Consider the following 19,341-nt stretch of genomic DNA (forward strand, 5'->3'; position numbering starts at 1 on the left):
GTTGAAGACCGGTATGTTCGAGGTCAACTCCGACTGGACTTGGGTGCTATTTTCATCAACCACAATCGGTTCAGGTTCGATCTGCAGGAAAATTTTGGGAACTCGCCGGTATCCGTCTCTGTCGAATTTGAGGCAGCGAGCAACTTGGATTGCGTGAATAGGGATACAAATCTGAGAGAGAAAGGTAGAGACTTTTCCAGAGAAGAAGAAGAAGATATAAAGATCGGGGGGGGGGGGGGGGGGGAGAGAGAGAGAGAGAGACAGCTAATGGCGGTAATCTTCTTCTCCGATCTCGTCCCAAAGATGTTCTTGTTCGACCTTCGAACCCATCTCCACTTGTGGCACTGCATGGCGGTCAATGGGAATTGGGCGGCGAGGGTGGTGGCGACGTCATCCCAGTTGGTGGCTTTGAGATTGGTGTGGTCGAGAGAGGACCACTTGTCCTTGAAGATTGAGATGAGGGCTTCGGCCTCGTTGTCGGTCCAGCATGGCGGCGGGGGGTTGAGGAGGACATTGGGGTGTGGGATAAGGAGAGAAGGGAGGGCATGAGGGTTGTGATGGTGGCGGTGGGTGGCGTTCGCGTCGTCGAAGATTTGGAGATGGAGAGAGAACCGCGTTTGTTTTTGGACGAGGAAGACAGAGATAACCAGAGGAGGAGAGAGAGCTGGAAGAAGACAAGGTCAAAAAAAAAAAAATAAATAAAATAAAAAAAAGAGGTAGTGAGGGTATAATAGATATTTCGGTGTGTACAGAATGCCACGTCAGCAATTTAACGAAGAATTTGACAGAAAACTGACGGCAGGGACGAATTAGGAAATTGAGAGTTCAGGGACTTTTTAGGTGAAATTCGAAGGTCAGGGACTAAAACGATGAAACCCTATAAGTATAGGGAGTAAGCAGTAATTAACTCTTATTGTAATTATTATTATTCAAAAGGGCAAGTTTATTGTTCATTGCTTATATTTAATATTTGATTGAACAAGGTCCAAGGAATATGAGTTAAAGAGAAAGTAATCTAAAGAGTTAGATGTGTGAGACCTTTACTCTTTCACACTCTTATCCTAAAAGGTTCCTAGTCATAGGATTATCACTTGGACATTGATAATCCGGAAAGACTAGCACATACTATGTATGCTCAATATGGAGGATGATATGTCTCTTGTCATTTGTGTAGAGACACTAATACAAGTATGTGGGTGCTCTTAACTTAAAGAGTACACTGAACGCGATCATTAGAGTTCTTGTATGGAGTCTTACTTACATGTCAAACTTGAACTCTAAATTGCAATAATACAAATTAGTCCTTTGACCTGAGACACCATAGTTGTCTTATGAGTGAATGGATTATCTCTTGATGATGCAATAATATTGTGTCCCTTAATGGATATAATAGATGCATTCATTGGTATAATCAATTCGGTCATGGAGACATGTGAGTGTACAATAAGGAATCTCTATCCTTAAGTAAATAAGGTGTATGTTCAAAGATGTGATTCAATGAGTCTTTGGCCAAAGCATTGAATGAGATTAAAAAGGAGTTTTTAATCACATTCTAAGAATCACATAAGAATGAAAATCACATTAGGGGATTGACATATCAATTCCATACCCCGATGATGTGATTTAGAACATAGTGTTAGAGAAGGACCGTATTGTATTGTAATTCCAATTGAATAGGTTCTTTGTCATTCTACATTAACTAGGGTAGTCATGATATGTTGCAAGACGTCACTCATGACTTGTGAAGTCCCCGAGGATTAATAAACATTTATAATCCTAATAACAAGGGAGAATCAAAAATGGAGTTTTTGATTCGTAAACAAAATAGAATGGTTTCTATAAACTTCACTGCCTTGTTAATTAGAACCTAAGAGATCGCACACCATATAAGTGGATCCTTGAGATTGTATATGAAGAAGATTAAACAAGAGTTGGTTATGACCAAATAATTAATTAGATTTATTATTTGGACATAATTAGGTTTTTCGGGTAAAACCGAACCTATTGGGCCTAAACGATTGTCGGGCTTTTCGTGTGGACTTGGGCTTCACTAAATGAGATTTAAATGAAAGCCCAAGACACATTTTTAGTGCCCAATAACAAGTATGGACCAGCCAAAATATTGGCTTTATGAAAGTCAATATTTTCTTTTAGTAATTGGAGTTATTTCCTATTATATAAAAGTGAAAGCATGGACAAAGAGAATAAGTGTGTCTCCACACTATTATTTTCAGATTTGAGAGAGAGAGAGAGAAATAGTTCTTTCTTGGTCCATTACAAAATTAAAGTAAAGAAGAACACTTGCATAATTTCTTCTTTTCTTTCATCTTTCTTCATCTCTTGATTCACTTGGTGAAGATCCTTAGAGGCCATATCCTTTTGTGGCTTTACTTGTTACATCAAAAGAGAAGATTACAAGCACAAGAAGGAGTACAAGAAGGAGTTCTTAATCCAAGGTGCTTCAAGGTGGAGGAAACACACACAAGGAGAGATCAAGGAGAGGAACTTTGGTGGTTCACTTGGATCGGATTAAAATCACGCTCCAAGGGTGAGTAGAACATAAACTCCCTCTTTGTTCTTCCTTACTATGCATGCTATGTTTATATACATATCACAATAAGCCAAGATCATGGGTTAAAGGAATGGATTTTATGTTTAGTTAGTAGTTTAATGGTTAAACTAATTCCGCACTAATTAAAAAGTTTTGAAATCCATCCATTCCTTCAATATCAGCCCCCTTCCAATGAGGGATACCTATTTTTGGCGAGGCCTTGGATCAGGTTTAATGAGCTTGGACGGCTGAGATCGTAAACAGTGATTTAACCCTTATCTAACCTCAATTCGTGAACTCCAATTCGTGAACTCAGGCGCGAAACTGAACCTCAATTCTTTCGATTTGGCGCTCAGAAAAGATCGGGAAGCGGAGTGAGAGAACGATCAAACAGTCCGCTCAAGAGAGAGATAGAGAGCGTCGAAGAAACAAAGGCTTGTGGTATCCTGATGTTTACTTTCTAAGACAAATCCGGTATGGCTCTTCTTCTGCTATGGTATTTCTTTTCAATTATGTACAAGGACCTCTGTTCTGATGCTTGTTTGATGCTCAATTTTATGGGTTTATCCACATTTGTTATTTTGTTGTTCTAATTTTTGTCATCAATTCACTCTTTATCTTTGATTGTCTATTTGAAAAGAATTAAACTTTTGGAGTTTTTATGGGAATTTGATTTGATTAATATGGAGGACCTGAAACTCTTTGGCTTTTGTATGTTTTGAGGCAAGTTCTGTGCTATGAGCTTATGCTCGAAACAAGTTCTGTGCTAGAAATTTTTAGTCCTTCTGCATGTGTTTAGTTTCATGACTTTGCATTCATCAATTTGAAAACGGCTTTGCATTCATTTGAAAATGGCTTTGCATTCATTCATTTAAAATTGGCTTTGCATTCATTAGTTTAACGAAAACTTTTAGTTTTGCTATATGTGTTGTGGCATTCTGTAATTGATAGAAGAGCTGAAGATATGACAGATAATAAGATGGTTGTACCTGCAGAAATGGAGACTAATGGGATTATTGTACCTGCGGAAATGGAAACTGAACCTATTCAAGCTATCCCTCCGTCAGAAGAAAATGTCTCTACTTCAGCTTTCTATCCTCAAGTAAGGAATGAGCTTAAACCCTTCAAGGGTCAGCAATTTAAAACATGGGAAGAGGCACATGTTTTTTTATACCAAATATGCATCTGCAGCTGGGTTTGTTGTACGAATTGGTTCCAGTAAAAGGAGCAGAGCAACTAATGAGTTTATAAGGAAAGAGTTTTTTTGCAATAGACAAGGAAATAGTCCGATTGAATTGACTGGTGATGAGAAAAGGATTCGTGGTGTAGTAAGGGAGGACTGTAAGGCGAGAATGATAGTTGTGAGAGACAAGTCTGGTGGATTTGTAGTCAATATATTTGAAGAAGCTCACACTCATCCTATGACAAGTCCAAAAAGACTCCACTTGCTGAAGTCCAATCGTCGACTTACTAAAGCTTAGAGATCATTATGGGAACAACTATCCATGGTAAACATACCCACACACCAGCAATTTGACATTCTTGGAGTGCAAGCAGGAGGATTTCAGTACATTGGTTGTACACAACAAGATTTGTACAATCTTGAAAGGGATAAGCGTAAAGAGACAAAAGGGCATGATGGAGAAATGTTGCATGACTACTTTCTGCTAGAGCAAGAAAAAAATTCCGGGTTCTTTTTCACAATAAAGGCAGATTTTGAAAATAGGATTACTCATTGTTTTTGGGCTGATGCAATTTCGAGATAGTCGTATAAGTTTTATGGTGATGTGATTATCTTTGACACAACATACCAAACCAATCGGTATAGTTTGATTTTTGCACCATTGATGGGAATAAATAACCATGGTCAGACAATTGTGTTTGGAGCTGCATTCTTAAGTGACGAGACTACAGCTTCGTTTGTGTGGTTGTTGAAAGAACTTTTGAATGCTATGCCAGGGGGTCCTCCTAAAATGATCATTACTGATCAACATCCAGCCATGGAAAAAGCTATTTTTGAAGTCCTCCCAGACACATTTCACAGATATTGTAGCTGGCATATCTTGATAAAGTTTTCTGAGAAGCTTGATGCAATCAAATTCAGAGATCACTATGATGAATTCAGAAATTGCATTTATTCATCTGAGAATGCAGAGGAGTTTGACTTCAAATGGAAATCAATTCTTGCAAAAAGTGGATTAAGTGGACATAAGTGGCTGCAATCAATTTATGAAATTCGGTTTAGATTAGGGCTGGGACTTTAGACCCGAAAAACCGAGGAACCGGTCCGAACCGGCCGATTCGGTTCGGTTCGGGTCGGTTTTCTCTCTTAGTTTAATTGTTTTGCTCCGGTTCGGTTCAGGTGTCATAGCAGCCGGTTCGGTTCCGGTTCTCATCTTGTGTTTCTCGTTTTATCCGAACCGAGATAGTGCAATGTATAATCACACTTCCCCCATACTTTATATAATTAGGTGGCAGTATTTTAATGGGCAACCTCATGTGCTTATGATAGACTTGCCTTTACACTATCTTTTTCTCTAATAAAATACAAACTCTATCCTCACATACTCCCATTTCTCTCTGTCTCTAGGCCGCCCACCACCTCCCTTTCTCTATTCTCTGTTTCTTTCTAATCATAATTCCACAGTAGTTCCACGGTTCCTGATCTCTTCAATCCTCTGCACATAAGCATGAACTGAGTTGCTTCCTTTGGTGCTCCTCTCCAAATCAGACCTGTATTTCGTGATGTGGAAGTTCAACAGAGACGAGCAATTCTCCTCCAGCTTCAGCCAGAGCTCTCTGGCCGTGTCGCAGCCGATGATGTGGGAGAGAGCCGAGTTGGAGAGAGTGGCCACAACCATTCTTCTTCTCTCCTCCTCCTCCTTCTATTTCACTTCTTCTTCGTAGCTACTTGTATCGAGATTTCTCCAGATCTATTGCATGAATTTGTGTTCTAGGCATGTGTTTAATTTGAAGCCAAAATATCAGATTACTCTATTGAACGACCACCATCAACAAAATACAACCAGATTTTCAGATAGATTTAGATCGGCATTCAAGCATAAATGGAATCAAGGAATCGTGAAACCGAACTGATTCTTGTCGGTTCGGGTTTTGCTCGGTTTCAGAGTTTAGAAATCATTAAACCGACCCGAATGTTGTCCTGTCGGTTCGGTCTCGGTTCTTATTTTTTTTCCGGCAAACCCGAACTGTCCCAGCCCTAGTTTAGATGGGTGCCGGCTTATATGAACCACATTTTCTCAGCTAGCATGTCAAGTAGTCAACGAGCAGAAAGTGCGCATTCCTTTTTTAAGGATTATGTTTCTCATAAAAATTCTCTAGTGGACTTCATGGTTCAGTTTAGTCGGGGTCTTTTACACAAACGGCATGAGGAGTTGATTTCAGATCACATTGACATCAACGAGCAGAAAGTGCGCATTGATGTCAACGAGCAGCTAGCATGTCAAGTAGTCAACGAGCAGAAAGTGCGCATTCCTTTTTTAAGTAGTCAACATTGATCTCAGCTAGCATGTCAAGTAGTCAACGAGCAGAAAGTGCGCATTCCTTTTTTAAGGATTATGTTTCTCATAAAAATTCTCTAGTGGACTTCATGGTTCAGTTTAGTCGGGGTCTTTTACACAAACGGCATGAGGAGTTGATTTCAGATCACATTGACATCAATGAGAAGCCAAGATTTAAGTGCCGCATTAAGATGGAAAAGCAAATGGCTGCTATTTATACACGGAAGTACTATTACATATTTCAAGATCAGTTGTGGGAGAGCTACAGTTACAATCTTGAGGTTACAAAGGAGGATGAAACTAATTGTATACTTAAGGTTATGCGTCAGGATCATGAGGGTGGAAGAGCCCGAGTCATTATGTATGACAAATCAATACCTTTTGCCTCATGTAGCTGCAAATTGTTTGAGAGTGCAGGAGTCCCATGTAGACATGTTCTAGCATACTTACACAAGTTACATCAAGTTCATAAATTGTCAGATCAATACATTTTGAAGAGATGGACAAAATCTGCAAGGTCTGAGGTTGTGATGGACAAGATTGACATGGAGATAACTGTTAGGAAGTCCTTACTTGAAAAACGTGGTCTACTGTTCCAGCAATATTCACATGTAATTGATAGCGTTGTCTTACACTATGCCAAAAAATGCTTCAAACCATACCCTTCAGACAACAGAAGAGGTTTTTTCTGTTGTCTGATTTTTTTGAACGTCTTCAGACGACAGTTTTAACTATTTCTGTTGTCTAAATAGTATCAAAATCAATACAAGATCAATTTTTTCAAGTTTGTTGTAATTTAGAAAACTCAGACAACAGAATTCTGTTGTCTGAGTAAATGAAGAAATTATTTCTTCTTGTGTGGACAAAAACCTATTTTTGGCTGAACTAAAACTTATCTATCTTTTAATAGACCTAGACCCGGCCACGTGCTTTCCTACACTTGGTGAAAAAAAATCAGAAAACTCATTTTCCATCTCCCAAACCTAGCAGCACCTCTTCTTCGATGCTCTTCTTCGACGCCCACTACTCGCAGCTCGCCGCCTCTCTCGCGAAATCTCCCTCTTCATCCTTACCCACATGGCCAAAAACACCAGTTGCTATCGAAGCAAAAGTCTATCCTCCAGCAATTGCAGTGGGTAAATTTCTCTGTCATCTCTCCCTCATCTGCATACCAAATTTGGGGTATCGGATTTCACCCGATTTGACTCCCACCGTAGCTTCCTCCGCCACCGCTGAGTATTGTGTATGGAGAACCTGGTCTCGCTGGTCAACGAAATCCAAAGAGCTTGCACAGCTCTCGATGACCACGGCGAAGCTGACTCTTTGGGACTCGCTTCCCTCTATCGCTGTCGTCGGTGGCCAGGTCAACTCCCGATTCATTCCTCAACCTTCACCACGGTTTTCTGTCTTCATCTTCGCCTTCTATCCCATTCTCTCACTCCCCTTTCTGTGACCATAAACCCTTAACTATAACCATATACCCAAATACCACTCTGCCATCTTATTCTTGCTACTCTGAAAAGGTAATTTTCTAATATTCATTTGTCTAGTGTTTGATTTCTGACTAATTTTAGGTTAGGTTTTGCCTGCAATTTAGGTGTATATTTGCAGTGGGTGATGGAATTGCTTGAGCTTTTACTTTTGATATTGAATCTCTGTTTATATTGTGTCCTTCTAATCAGATTCTAGTGATAAATTGCGTGTTTGGAATCTTATTTGGGTTGCAGGAGTTTGGCTTTTGGTACACTGGTTTACTGTGTGTGTATTTATTTGCAGGTTGTAATTTGCTGCATGAGTAGAAACTTACATATTGGCCTAAAGAAAACACACTGAAAATGATCGAATTAAGGGAAAAGGAAACAGCTACAACAAGAGACAGAGACATTGGAAAGGGAGAGAAAGAGGTAGACATTTTTTTTCTTCCTTTTGAAATTAAATAAATAAATACCAATCGTTGAATATCACAGCCAATTTCTCAAGTCATCAATTGTGTATAGTCATTCTTTAATCAAACAAAAGATTAGAGCCTTAGAGGTTTGCATATTAAATAGGAAATACTTTGACCATTTGCATCTTAGAACTAATCTGAAACACAAAATTCTGTCATCATCTTTACATAGAAACAAAGGGAAGACTAACTTCAAAATATGTATGCTTTATTTGGGGGAGTAAAATTCATTGTCAAATTTTTCAATGTGTTATCAAAATGACCATTCTGGTAAATCTGCAATTATCGGATTTAACACTTCTCGGTTTCTATGGGACAGATGAAGGATTGTCTTTGTTCTTTCAGGTATACATGATAGTTAGTATTGATGCTTATCTAATAATTATCAGGTATGGATTCCTTTGATGATTATCATCTTGCATTTTGTTCTTGCTTGTACATGATAGTTAGTATTGATGCAGACTATTATAGTAGTCTCTAGATTGGTACGTATGTTGAACTTCTTCATTCTTAACAGTTATTATTGTCAACTTTTGATATCTGCATTGTCATTTGGTAAAATTAATTTCTTTATTCTGTCATTTTAATATCTTTTTTATCTGTTAATGAATATAATTATCTAAGAGGTATATCTTCAATGATAGTTTTATGTCAACTTTTATGTGAACTTAACTTAGTTGCAAACTTATTATACTGTTTCAAACTTGTACGTTATAGCGTTTTATGAATTGATTAAGACTGAACCACATATATGCACATATATATGAGATTAAGACATCAGTGAATAGCTATTTGCCTATCAAAGATGCTTATGTTTGACCTGGGAATGATCCGCTGGAGTAGGAAGCACACTTTCTGTTGGAGAAATTTCCTAAGACATAAAATTAAGAATGTAATATCAAACATCTTTGAATTTTGACAATCTACTTCAATTTGTTGCTTCAAATATGTGGCTTAAGATCTGATTATCTTTTTCTTGGTCTCAACTTTTAAGGACACGGTTTGTGTGTCCTTGTAGAGGAAAGATGACTACCTTTTTTTCAGTTCTAGGACACAAAAATTGTGTCCTTATAGGAAAAAAAGGACACATTTTTCTTGATACGAGAACACATTTTTTGTGTCCTCTAATAGATGTGGTAATTTAGTTTTGGCACCTCAATACAATTATCTTCAGGATTTGCTTGATTAGTCAATTGCGGACTGTGTTTTGTTTCCATTCATCAATTACTTGAGTATATATGGTGATTCACAAATGTATAGGATATATTTGCTGCATTGCTGGTTGGTTAATGTACAGGAAGCTAATGAACATACTATACTTATTTGAAGATGCAAGTGCAATTGGCACAACACGATTCAGCAGAACATACAGGTGCATGAAGCTATCTAAATTGAGTTTTGCTGTTCTTCCCCTTTAAAAGCTTTAATAGTCCCACAGTTTCATTATTTCTTTGAACATTATAAGTTGGATACAAGAACTTGCACCTTGTCCCAATGTAATATCTTTGTCCCAAGCTCACTTCCTACTGAATGTGATAGAGGGAGTGTGTGAGTATGATGATATATGCTATACATGTCTTTCTCTTAAATCTTAGCCAATTACTTTGTAGAGTGCGATAAAGACTGCCTTGGTTCTTTATTGCAGAAATTTAGTAGAGAGCTATTCCTCATCAGCTGATAATATGTAAGATTCTGAACTATAGGAGAAACTTAATGCTTTCTCTGGTTTGTGATCAAACATGCCAACCTTTGTCATTCTCTTCTTGATTCTCATATTGTTCTTTGTTACAGAAGTAGAGTCGCAACATGCTTAAAAAGAAATTATCCATGTTCTGCTTCGGGAGCAAGTAAGAATTTCTTTTGGTCCCAAAATTGACCTCTACATGTGTGATCTACTTCAATCTATTTTTACGTCAATTTATTCAGATAGTATATTGAGAGAGATTTCTTATGAACATGTTTTGATTTGTCATGATGGAAAACAGAACATCATTCCTTACATATTAATTGTGGTGGAAGGGAGATAAATATTGGTGGGGTTAAGTATCAAGTTGATACAGAACAAAAAGGTGCTTCATGAAATCGTACAAAAAGGTTACACTCCCACTTTGTACTTATCCTACTTGAAATCGTTCATGCATGAATTAGAACTGCACTCATTGTTGATGCTTTTGATAATGCAGTATAAGTTTTTATTAGAAAACACGAGTTAAGTTGAGCTTATTTTTTGTTTGATTAATTTGATTGGAATTAATGTACATCTTTGCAGACTTTGAAGTTCCTTCAGATGATGGCAAAAAGAAGAAAGCCATAACATCAATCGGAATATTAACAGCAGCACTTCTGCTTCTGCTTTTGGTTGCAGGTATTATGTGGAGTAAGGGCTACATAGGAGGAAAGATCGCTGCAGATAAAGGTTTGAAGCATGTTAAAGTCTAGTGTGGTCAAAGTCGTAACTAGTATCTTTTATCTCCTAAGATTCAAGTTTTGCCTTGTACACAATGTCTGAATAGTTCAACTGTTGTCTTTATGAACAAGAGATAAGCTTAATACTTTATCTTAATTGACATGGAAGCAGAGCTCAGAGAAATGGATTTGCAGACAGGATTTTTTACTTTAAAACAGATATTAGGTAAATGATCGAGATAAGATGATTTTTTGGTTCTCGATCTCGATCATTATGTAACTGTTGGCTAGGTTTAGAGTTGGAACTATGAATTGTATTTTGGATGATGTTGATGCAATGAAACGTAGGCATCATTTTGAATGTTGATTTTAGTCCAATTTTATGGTTTTGATGATTGTAAATGAATGATGTTGAAATGGTTGAAAGGCAACAGATGTATATATACGCAGGTTTCACAATTTATGTTGTATCAAGAAAATAGAAACAACATAAACAAATGATCATCTGTTGTTTCTACCACGTTCAAACAACAGAAAAGTAGAGTACAAAGAGCTCTCAGACAACAGAACTAGGTGGTTGATATGTTGTTTTTACCTACTTCAAACAACAGAAAAGTGGAGTTCAAAGAGCTCTCAGACAACAGAAGTAGGTGGTTCAAACAACAGAAAAGTAGAGTGCAAAGAGCTCTCAGACAACAGAACTAGGTGGTTGATATGTTGTTTTTACCTACTTCAAACAATAGAAAAGTGGAGTTCAAAGAGCTCTCAGACAACAGAAATAGGTGGTTCATATGTTGTTTCTACCTACTTCAAACAACATAAAAGTATATTTCTAATCATTCTCAAACAACTAACATAACTAAAACAAAGGTTTAAAGTCCAAACAAACAACAGAAAAATGAGATTGAATACTAATTCAGACAACAGAAATTTGGGTAAGACTATACTCCAAGTGACATTCAAACAACATAAAAAAAACTAAAACTGTAGTTGGAAATCAAATCTAACCACAAGAATCACAATTATCTGTAGTCCAAAGAAATCTCAAACAACATAACTCACGATATAAATGTTGTTACATACGAAATCAGTCGACATATAACTGTCATTGTTCTTCAAATCAGACGACAGAAACAACATAAATATGTAGTGGTATGGTGTTTCAGACGACAGAAAGACCCCGATTCTTCAATATTAGGTACTTCAGACGACAGTACCTTAAACTAAATTTGTCGTCTGAGTGCATTATCAACGACGGAGAATATCTGTCGTCTGAGTGGCTAAGAGACGGCAGCCACCTAGACGACAGATTTTTACTTCATCAGACGACAGATGATCTGTCGTCTGAAGGCTTTTTTGGCATAGTGTTAAGTGAAGAAGCAAGTCAATTGTTTCGTGAAACAATGGATTCTTTGATTGAGAAGATTAGGCCACTACTTGCCAATAATAGCAGTGAAGGTGTGGAGCCTTGTGCAAAAACAAGTTCAACTCATCAGTTTGATTTTCGAGAACCAGATGAAGTTAAGACAAAAGGAAGGGCTAAAAGAATTAAGAGAGGAAAAGAGAAGGCAAATGGAAAACGCAACAGTACCGGTAGACATTGTCATGGATGTGGTAAAGATGGGCAGACCCATGACAAACGCAATTGTCCAATGCTGATCAATCAGTAAGAATACATATTTAACATATTTCATACTTTGTTGTTAATTTGGTGAGTATTGTCACTAAATATATACCTTCCTTTGCCCTTTTAGATCTGCTGATGTTGATACAAATGAAAATTTGAGTGAAGATGACATAGATACTAATAGTTATTCGTCACAGGTAATTGCATTACCTCTCTATACCATACATAGTCTTTAATTTTTTTCTAAAAGAATTAATACCTTCCTTTTTCCCATGTACATGGTGTGGTCAGGATGATTAGCTGCTGCTGTGTTTGATGAAGAAGTGTACATGGTATGGTTAGGATGATTAGTTGCTGCTGTGCTTGATGAAGAAGTGTTTTCGTTGTCAGTAGTAATTTTGAAGTTGTTTTTGGTTCTCAACATCAATGTTGAAGCTAGGTCTGGAATAGTAGAGTAACACCTGTTTTTGGTTCTATCATGTTTGTCTATTGTGTAATTGCATTTCTCACTGATGCAAGGTCACAAGTCTAGCATTGATGTTGATTGTATAGATAATCTAGTAGATGCCGATTGACTAGTTGTAGATTACAGTATGTTGTAGTCAGTACTATTACTTTTGATGCATTTTTTTCCAATGCCAAAATGAGACAATTGTAACACCTGTTATATATCCCTTCATATGCTATATATGCTTGCCTGCTTGCAAATGTTTGTAAATACATTCTCATAAGTTTCAGAAATGCAATACAATTGACAGATAGAAACAATCACATATACATTTCTCATAAGTTTTTTAAAATACATACACTAGTTCAGAACATTACTTTCCAATCTCAACTACAGAGTATCATTTGAATTGTATTGATACAACAAATAGGAAAACTGATTGTGACAACATCAATAGTAAGGGGTGTTTGGCTGGCTTCTTCATCCTCTTGAGCACACATCCAACAAGGCTTCTTCATCCCCTCTTGAGCACGCATCCAACGGATCTTAAGGCAAGAATGAAAAGGATTTGCTAAAGTTTCACCTGCTTTAAGAATTCAATACACTAAGAAAGCACAAACTTTACAATACCTTTCTCAAATTTAGTCACTTTTATTTGAAGATTTATGCTGCCCCACATGATCTGCAGTTTAAAAAGAACCACCAAATCCCCAACCACGAAACAATATTACAATTCTTGCAACTTAATAATGTGTAGTAAAGAACACTAATTTCCAGTTCAGCAACCAATAGCTAAAATGAGTAAAATCCATGAAACAAAATACCAAGTACAAATTCAATAAACAAAATACCATTGGAGCTGGAAACTTTAGCAGCTGCACCAGTACAAAAACCAACAAACATACAGAAATGGATCAGAAACTAAAAAGATTGCAATTTTACAGAATAATCTAGCTTTCATGCAAAAAATTCATATTACAGTCTCCGCATTTTAATTTTTGTTAATATTTTTCGACATTGCTGAATAGCCAATAATCCAACAAACTGTCAGGACCACTTTTCTCATCTTTTCCCTCAAGAGAAAGAACTGTACGTAAGAAATGAGTGTCTACCTCTATAAGCCAAATTCAAACTCAACACCCCCCAAACAGAAATCTTTATCCTAACATAAACCAATTCGAACTTCAATTACAACTCCTCAACATTCACTATCAAACTATATATCATATCATTCAACTACTTAATAACAAAAATCAAATTCCCAATTTGTAATTTCCAAACAAATTACAGTGAGGTAAACTAACCGTCTTCTTCGAGATCGCTACCGTCGTCGTTGGGGTCGAGCTCGGCTGCCTCAACCTGATCGGGAGGGGCCTGGAGAGAGTCACTTTCGACAACATCTCGTCCAATCAATGGCGGTGGGATTGCTCTGGATTGATGGACTATTTACTTGTAAATTGCTGCAATTGAATTGAAATCTAAGGCAAGAGTGGACTATTTCCCTCAACAAATCAAATACTCACTACAAATAGAAAACCCACCTGATTTCTAGAGAAGTTGATGCAAGAGATGTGCTTGACATGCAAATCGAGCAAATTCTCTGAGCGAGAGAGAGAGATGAAGAGAAAAAATTGGGAGGCTTGAGAACGGACCCGAGTTCACGAATTGGGGTTAGATAAGGGTTAAATCACTGTTTACGATCTCAGCCGTCCAAGCTCATTAAACCTGATCCAAGGGCTGGGAGCCTATCCCTCAAGTTGGCCAAAAATAGGTATCCCTCATTGGAAGGGGGCTGTATATATATATATATATATCCCTCTTTTTAGCTAATTTGAGGGATTGATTATTACACCTACTTTTTGATTACCTATCAACATCTTGTTGACACTCAAAATTCCACAAGTCAATTTTATGAGCGACACATGAAGAGACGAGTCATTAAACCCGCAGTCTCGTTAGGCCTTCAAACAAGCCTATTGCAGTCTAAAAGAAACGCTCTAGTTAACTATAAATAATGCAAGCCCAAATGCTCAAGCAATTAACATGCATCTTCAAGAATTCGTCAAGCCAAATTACCATGCAATACACGTAGACCCAAGCTACGTTTTTACACTTGGGGCTTATACAAAGGGATGGGGTGTGGAAGGTAACGGATCCTGTGAGGCCTATCATTAAGATAAAGTTTGTCAATAATTTTGGACTTGGGAACCAAAATTCATGCTTGATGGACCAAAATCTTAATATGGGCTAGTGAGAGGGATGCAAAGCAGGCCCAACAAAACGTAAAGCCCACTAGAGTCATTTCCTGACCCAAAGTCTGTTAGATTAGCCTCTAGCCCAAAGCCCATTGGAGTAATCTTTTTCCTCGAACTAGAAACATCATTCTATCAAAACTGCTGCTGGGATTGGTGTTTCACCATTTCTGGTAAGAGCCCAGAATCTATGGAGAAGCCTCCCAATTCATATCCTCAGTAATCCTGCTTCAATTTTCAATAACCCTTAGACTTTGTGATCACGATTCATAACATCAGAAATTAGGGGATTAGAATCCCCTAAAGATCACAGCAGCGTAGAATCTGGGATTACCACCGTCCTATACCTATACCACCGTCCTTCACTCTCATAGCCTGAACAAACTTTCACCCATTTAGTTCCATGGAGAAAACAAAACTTGAAAGCTTGGGAATTATCTTCCCAAAACTGAGAATACTCCCTCAGAACCCTTGGTTCTTATCACCAATCTTCTTCGTCTACCTTCGCTATAAAAGGCGGGTTCATTGCCGTTGGAAGGACAGGCCAGAACGACCCAAAAACTTCAAGCAAGAGATCAGGCTTCATCTTTAAAAACCTTGCCATCAATACCCAAATAGTCTTATCCTGCAACCTAAGATCATGCCACTGCTGGAACTTCCTCCTCACTAAACTCACAGGTATCTAGCTCCCACACCATATCCATTTATAAGCTCCATTTTCTGAAATCAGTCTTATTTGCTGCTATTACCATCCAGCTAGTCACAACAAAATCGTTCTTGGGTCACACCTTCGATCGGTTTTGGGTATGGTCTTCGCTCGGGCTATTGTTGCTGGAAATCTCAAAATACAAACTTGCCCTCACACATCTCTACCGTTCAGTTTTTAGGTCCTAATATATAGATCACTTCTGCGAATTTTCAGCCAAATTGATGATCATTAAGGTCTTGAACTAGATTAAATCAATAGACGAACCGAATCTGTCCAACCTGAACCGTTCATGTTTATAATTGTAAATCGCAGTTATGAATGCATTAATGATGATCAATTTGGCTGAAAATTTGCAGAGGTGATCTACTTATATAGACCTAAAAACTGAACAGATGAGATGTGGATATGTGATCGAAAAATAAGTCTAATGATCGATCTCTTAAAATGGCAAAAAAAGAAAGAAAGAAAAATCTCTTAATAGAAGGGCCCTGTGTGTGTGTGTGTGTATCTTTGTTCATTTATTTAAGTCTCCACGAAATACTACATGAACTATTAATCAGTAAATAACCTTTTTTGAGTCTCATTCCACTTGAATATGCGTTAAGATGTTCTTATCTTAAATCAAGCTATCGCTTTTGCAATGCTGACAATAATGAAGCCGATGGAAAATTATAAGGTGCTGGGCTATTTGCTATACAACCATTTTTTTGAATATTTTAGGCCGTTAGCTAGATTAATAATATATCCAATGGCCTTAAATATTAAAAAGGTTGGTAACCTTTTTTTTTTTTTTGACTTTGTCAAGGGGAACCCAAAGGCTTCCTAGACTCAAGATAAAACCCCTTCGGCGCATGTGAAATGCTCCAACTGTGCATTGCAGCACAGTGTCTGGTCACGTTGACAGCTTCGGGGTTCGAACCTAGGTTGGGGAGCACACCCAACTAGCCAAGAACCACTAGGCCACTTGCAGTGGTTAAAAAAAGGTTGGTAACTTGTTTACCCCTTAACCAAATCATTAGTAATTAATTATAAAAAAAATTCTCTAAAAAATAAAAAAGTAATGAATCTTTTATTACTAATTAAGTACATCATTAGTACTTTCCTTAATCAATTATAACTGAGGTCTACTTTGAGTAATTTATCATTAAATCAAATAATTACTTATATGATGACAATATGTTACCTTCTAGATGTGGAAATTTAATTCTAGGGCTAACGTTTGTTTAGTCCCTGTACTATGCCTCTCTTATCGTTTCAGTCCCTGACATTCCAATTTAATCTGAAAAGTCCCTGAGGTCTCAATTTCCGTCTAATTAGGGGTGGGCTCGCGAAACCGAAAACTGAAAAAAAACCGCACCGATACCCTAACCGCAGCCGGAAAAAACCGCACCGAACTGGGAAAAACCGCACCGCACTGAATCTGTTCGGTTCGGTCTAATAGGTCATTTCCGCGGGAAATTAGGAATTGGCCTTGGGTGAAATGTCCAATATACCCCTCAGTTATTTCTTTTTTCTTTTTTTTCCCTTTTAATTTATTTTTTTCCTTTTTTTCTTTTTTAATTTCTTTTTTCTTTTTCCTTTTTAATTTCATTTTTCCTTTTTTTATTTTTTATTTTTTCCTTTTTCCATTTTAATTTCTTTTCTTTTTTCCTTTTTAATTTCTTTTTTTGTTTTTCCTTTTTCCTTTTTAATTTTTTTTTCTTTTTCCTTTTATTTTTCTTTTTTTCCTTTTTCCATTTTAAATTTTTTTTTCCTTTTTAATTTCTTTTTCCTTTTATTTTTCTTTTTTTCCTTTTTCCATTTTAATTTCTTTTTTCTTTTTTCTTTTTAATTTCTTTTTTCCTTTTTAATTTCTTTTTTCCTTTTTTTTTTTTTTCTTTTTCCTTTTTAATGACCATCGTATTCTGCTGCATCAGTAGCGCCACGTCGTCGAACCAATCCAGATCGACCCGAAACCCCAATTCTTGTTCTCCACGCCAGCGGCCATTTTTCTTTTCCATCACTATTCTTCTTCTTCACTTCTGGTTTTTGTCAACTTGGCCATCAAAAACCACCATGGTGGGCAGAAACCGAACCGTAAGGCAAAAACCGGCTGAACCGGCCAGGAAAACCGGCTCGGGGACCGAACCGGATGAAAGCAGTGTGAAAAATTGACTTGACCGCACCGAACCGGATTTTTTCGGTTCGGGACCGGGTTCACCTTGTGAACCGACCGAAAAAAAACCGGACCGCCAGAATATTTAATATTTATTAAAAGAAATATTATTTTATTTAAATTAATATTATTGTTAAATAGTTGTCGATTTGTTATTGGTTCAAAACAGGTTACACATACTCTCTTATGCACCGGATTACTCTCGATCATTATCAAACCCTAACTGACTTAGTCAGCCCCTCATTTTGAGTCTTCACTCTTCAGTCTTCACTTCTCTGCCTCATCTCTCTCGACCTTCACCTCTCTCTCTCTCGACAGCCGCTCTTCTCATCTCTCACTTCTCACAACGTTTAAGGTCGTCGATCTCCGACCGAGGACGCCGTCGATCTCCGACCGAGGACGTCGTCGATCTCCGACCGAAGACGCCGTCGATCTCCGACCGAGGACGCATCGATCTCTGACCGAGGACGTCGTCTGATCTCTTCTCTGGATGGAATCGGTAGGGGGAGTTGCTTGCTTCTTCGGTCATGATTCTCTATTTTCTATTGAAGATTTGTTGTGTTCTTCGACAAATTGTGTGATCTGGAGGTTTTGTTGGCCTATCTCCTTTTGCTTTTGTCTCCTTTTGCTTTTGTTTTGCCAAATTTTAAACCTTGCATTTATTTGATTCTGTTGGAATTTCCCTGTTTTTTTTTTTTTTTTTTTAACAGAGTGTTTGATATTTGGTTTTCCTTTACAGAGTGTTTGATAATGAGTGTTTGATAATTGATTGATAATGACTGTTTGAGTGTTTTATAATTGGTGCTTGATAATTGTTAATTGATTGTTTCATTGTTTACTGTTATTGAGCAACTAGCTAGTACAGCAAATTAGTTGAGCATCGTAAAGTCGCAAACTATGTTCATTTATGCTAAATTATGTGTTTGATTTCATTGTCAGGGAAGTGGAGCATCACAAACTCCCAATCCGACACCAATTGTGTTTGATTTCATTGTCAGCTGCTGTTGGAACTTTGATTTACTGCTGCTGGAACTTTGATGTACTGCTGGAACTTGGAAGTTGGAACTTTGATTTATGTTTGTGCTGCATGTTAGATATTTGGTTTGGAAATAGATTGTTCTACCAATTTGGAACTTTGATTTAGTTTTGGAAATTGCTTTTTGGTTTGAAATATTGAATAGTTGGAGAAAATTGTTGATATTTGATACTTGATCTGCAAGTTTGAGTGTTTGACAGATTGTTAATGTTATTCACTTATTTGTCTAGTTTAGAACTTGAGATGTTGATGTCATGAACAGGTTATTTGAACTGTTCATTACTTGATTTAGTGAACAGATTATGAGTGGGCTATTTTGTTGATATTTTGATAGTAATGGTTACTCATTTTAGGACAGCTAAATTTGTCGACTTTTGTCGAAAATATGCGAAAAAAAAAGAAAGTCGAACACAACCGAAACCGATCCCCACCGCACCGCAAAACGGTGTAACCGAAGTAAGCGGTGTAGGTTTTTAAAATGCGGTTGCGGTTTTAAATATATCACAACCGAATGAAGCGGTGCGGTTACGGTTTTGGCCTAACACCGATCCGCACCGAACCGCGCCCACCCCTAATTTCAACCAAACCCAAAATCCAAATCACCATTTTGAGCAAGACCCAAAAACCTCAGAGTTTGAAAAAATGGTAGTTTTCAGTGAAAAGTTAAAAAATGGTAATTTTCAGTGAA

The 19,341-nt window shown here is 37.4% G+C and overlaps 1 protein-coding gene and 2 long non-coding RNA genes across 3 annotated transcripts; all 3 read left to right on the plus strand.

Annotated features, from left to right (window-relative positions):
• Positions 1-6,080: 6,080 nt before the first annotated feature.
• LOC133737869 (protein FAR1-RELATED SEQUENCE 5-like) lies at positions 6,081-7,871 on the plus strand. The gene is made up of 2 exons (XM_062165347.1): positions 6,081-6,753; positions 7,849-7,871. Exons 1-2 carry the CDS (start codon positions 6,081-6,083, stop codon positions 7,869-7,871), a joined length of 696 nt encoding a protein of 231 aa, XP_062021331.1.
• Positions 7,872-9,531: 1,660 nt separating this feature from the next.
• On the plus strand, positions 9,532-10,098 carry LOC133736558 (uncharacterized). The gene is made up of 4 exons (XR_009859612.1): positions 9,532-9,568; positions 9,666-9,704; positions 9,812-9,867; positions 10,006-10,098. It is a non-coding gene; the product is annotated as an uncharacterized LOC133736558 (long non-coding RNA).
• Positions 10,099-17,855: 7,757 nt separating this feature from the next.
• Positions 17,856-18,824, plus strand: LOC133735366 (uncharacterized). The gene is made up of 2 exons (XR_009858973.1): positions 17,856-18,116; positions 18,557-18,824. It is a non-coding gene; the product is annotated as an uncharacterized LOC133735366 (long non-coding RNA).
• The last annotated feature ends 517 nt before the right edge of the window (positions 18,825-19,341 follow it).

This window comes from Rosa rugosa, chromosome 3 (assembly GCF_958449725.1).
Source record: "Rosa rugosa chromosome 3, drRosRugo1.1, whole genome shotgun sequence".
Taxonomy (NCBI): Eukaryota; Viridiplantae; Streptophyta; class Magnoliopsida; order Rosales; family Rosaceae; genus Rosa; species Rosa rugosa.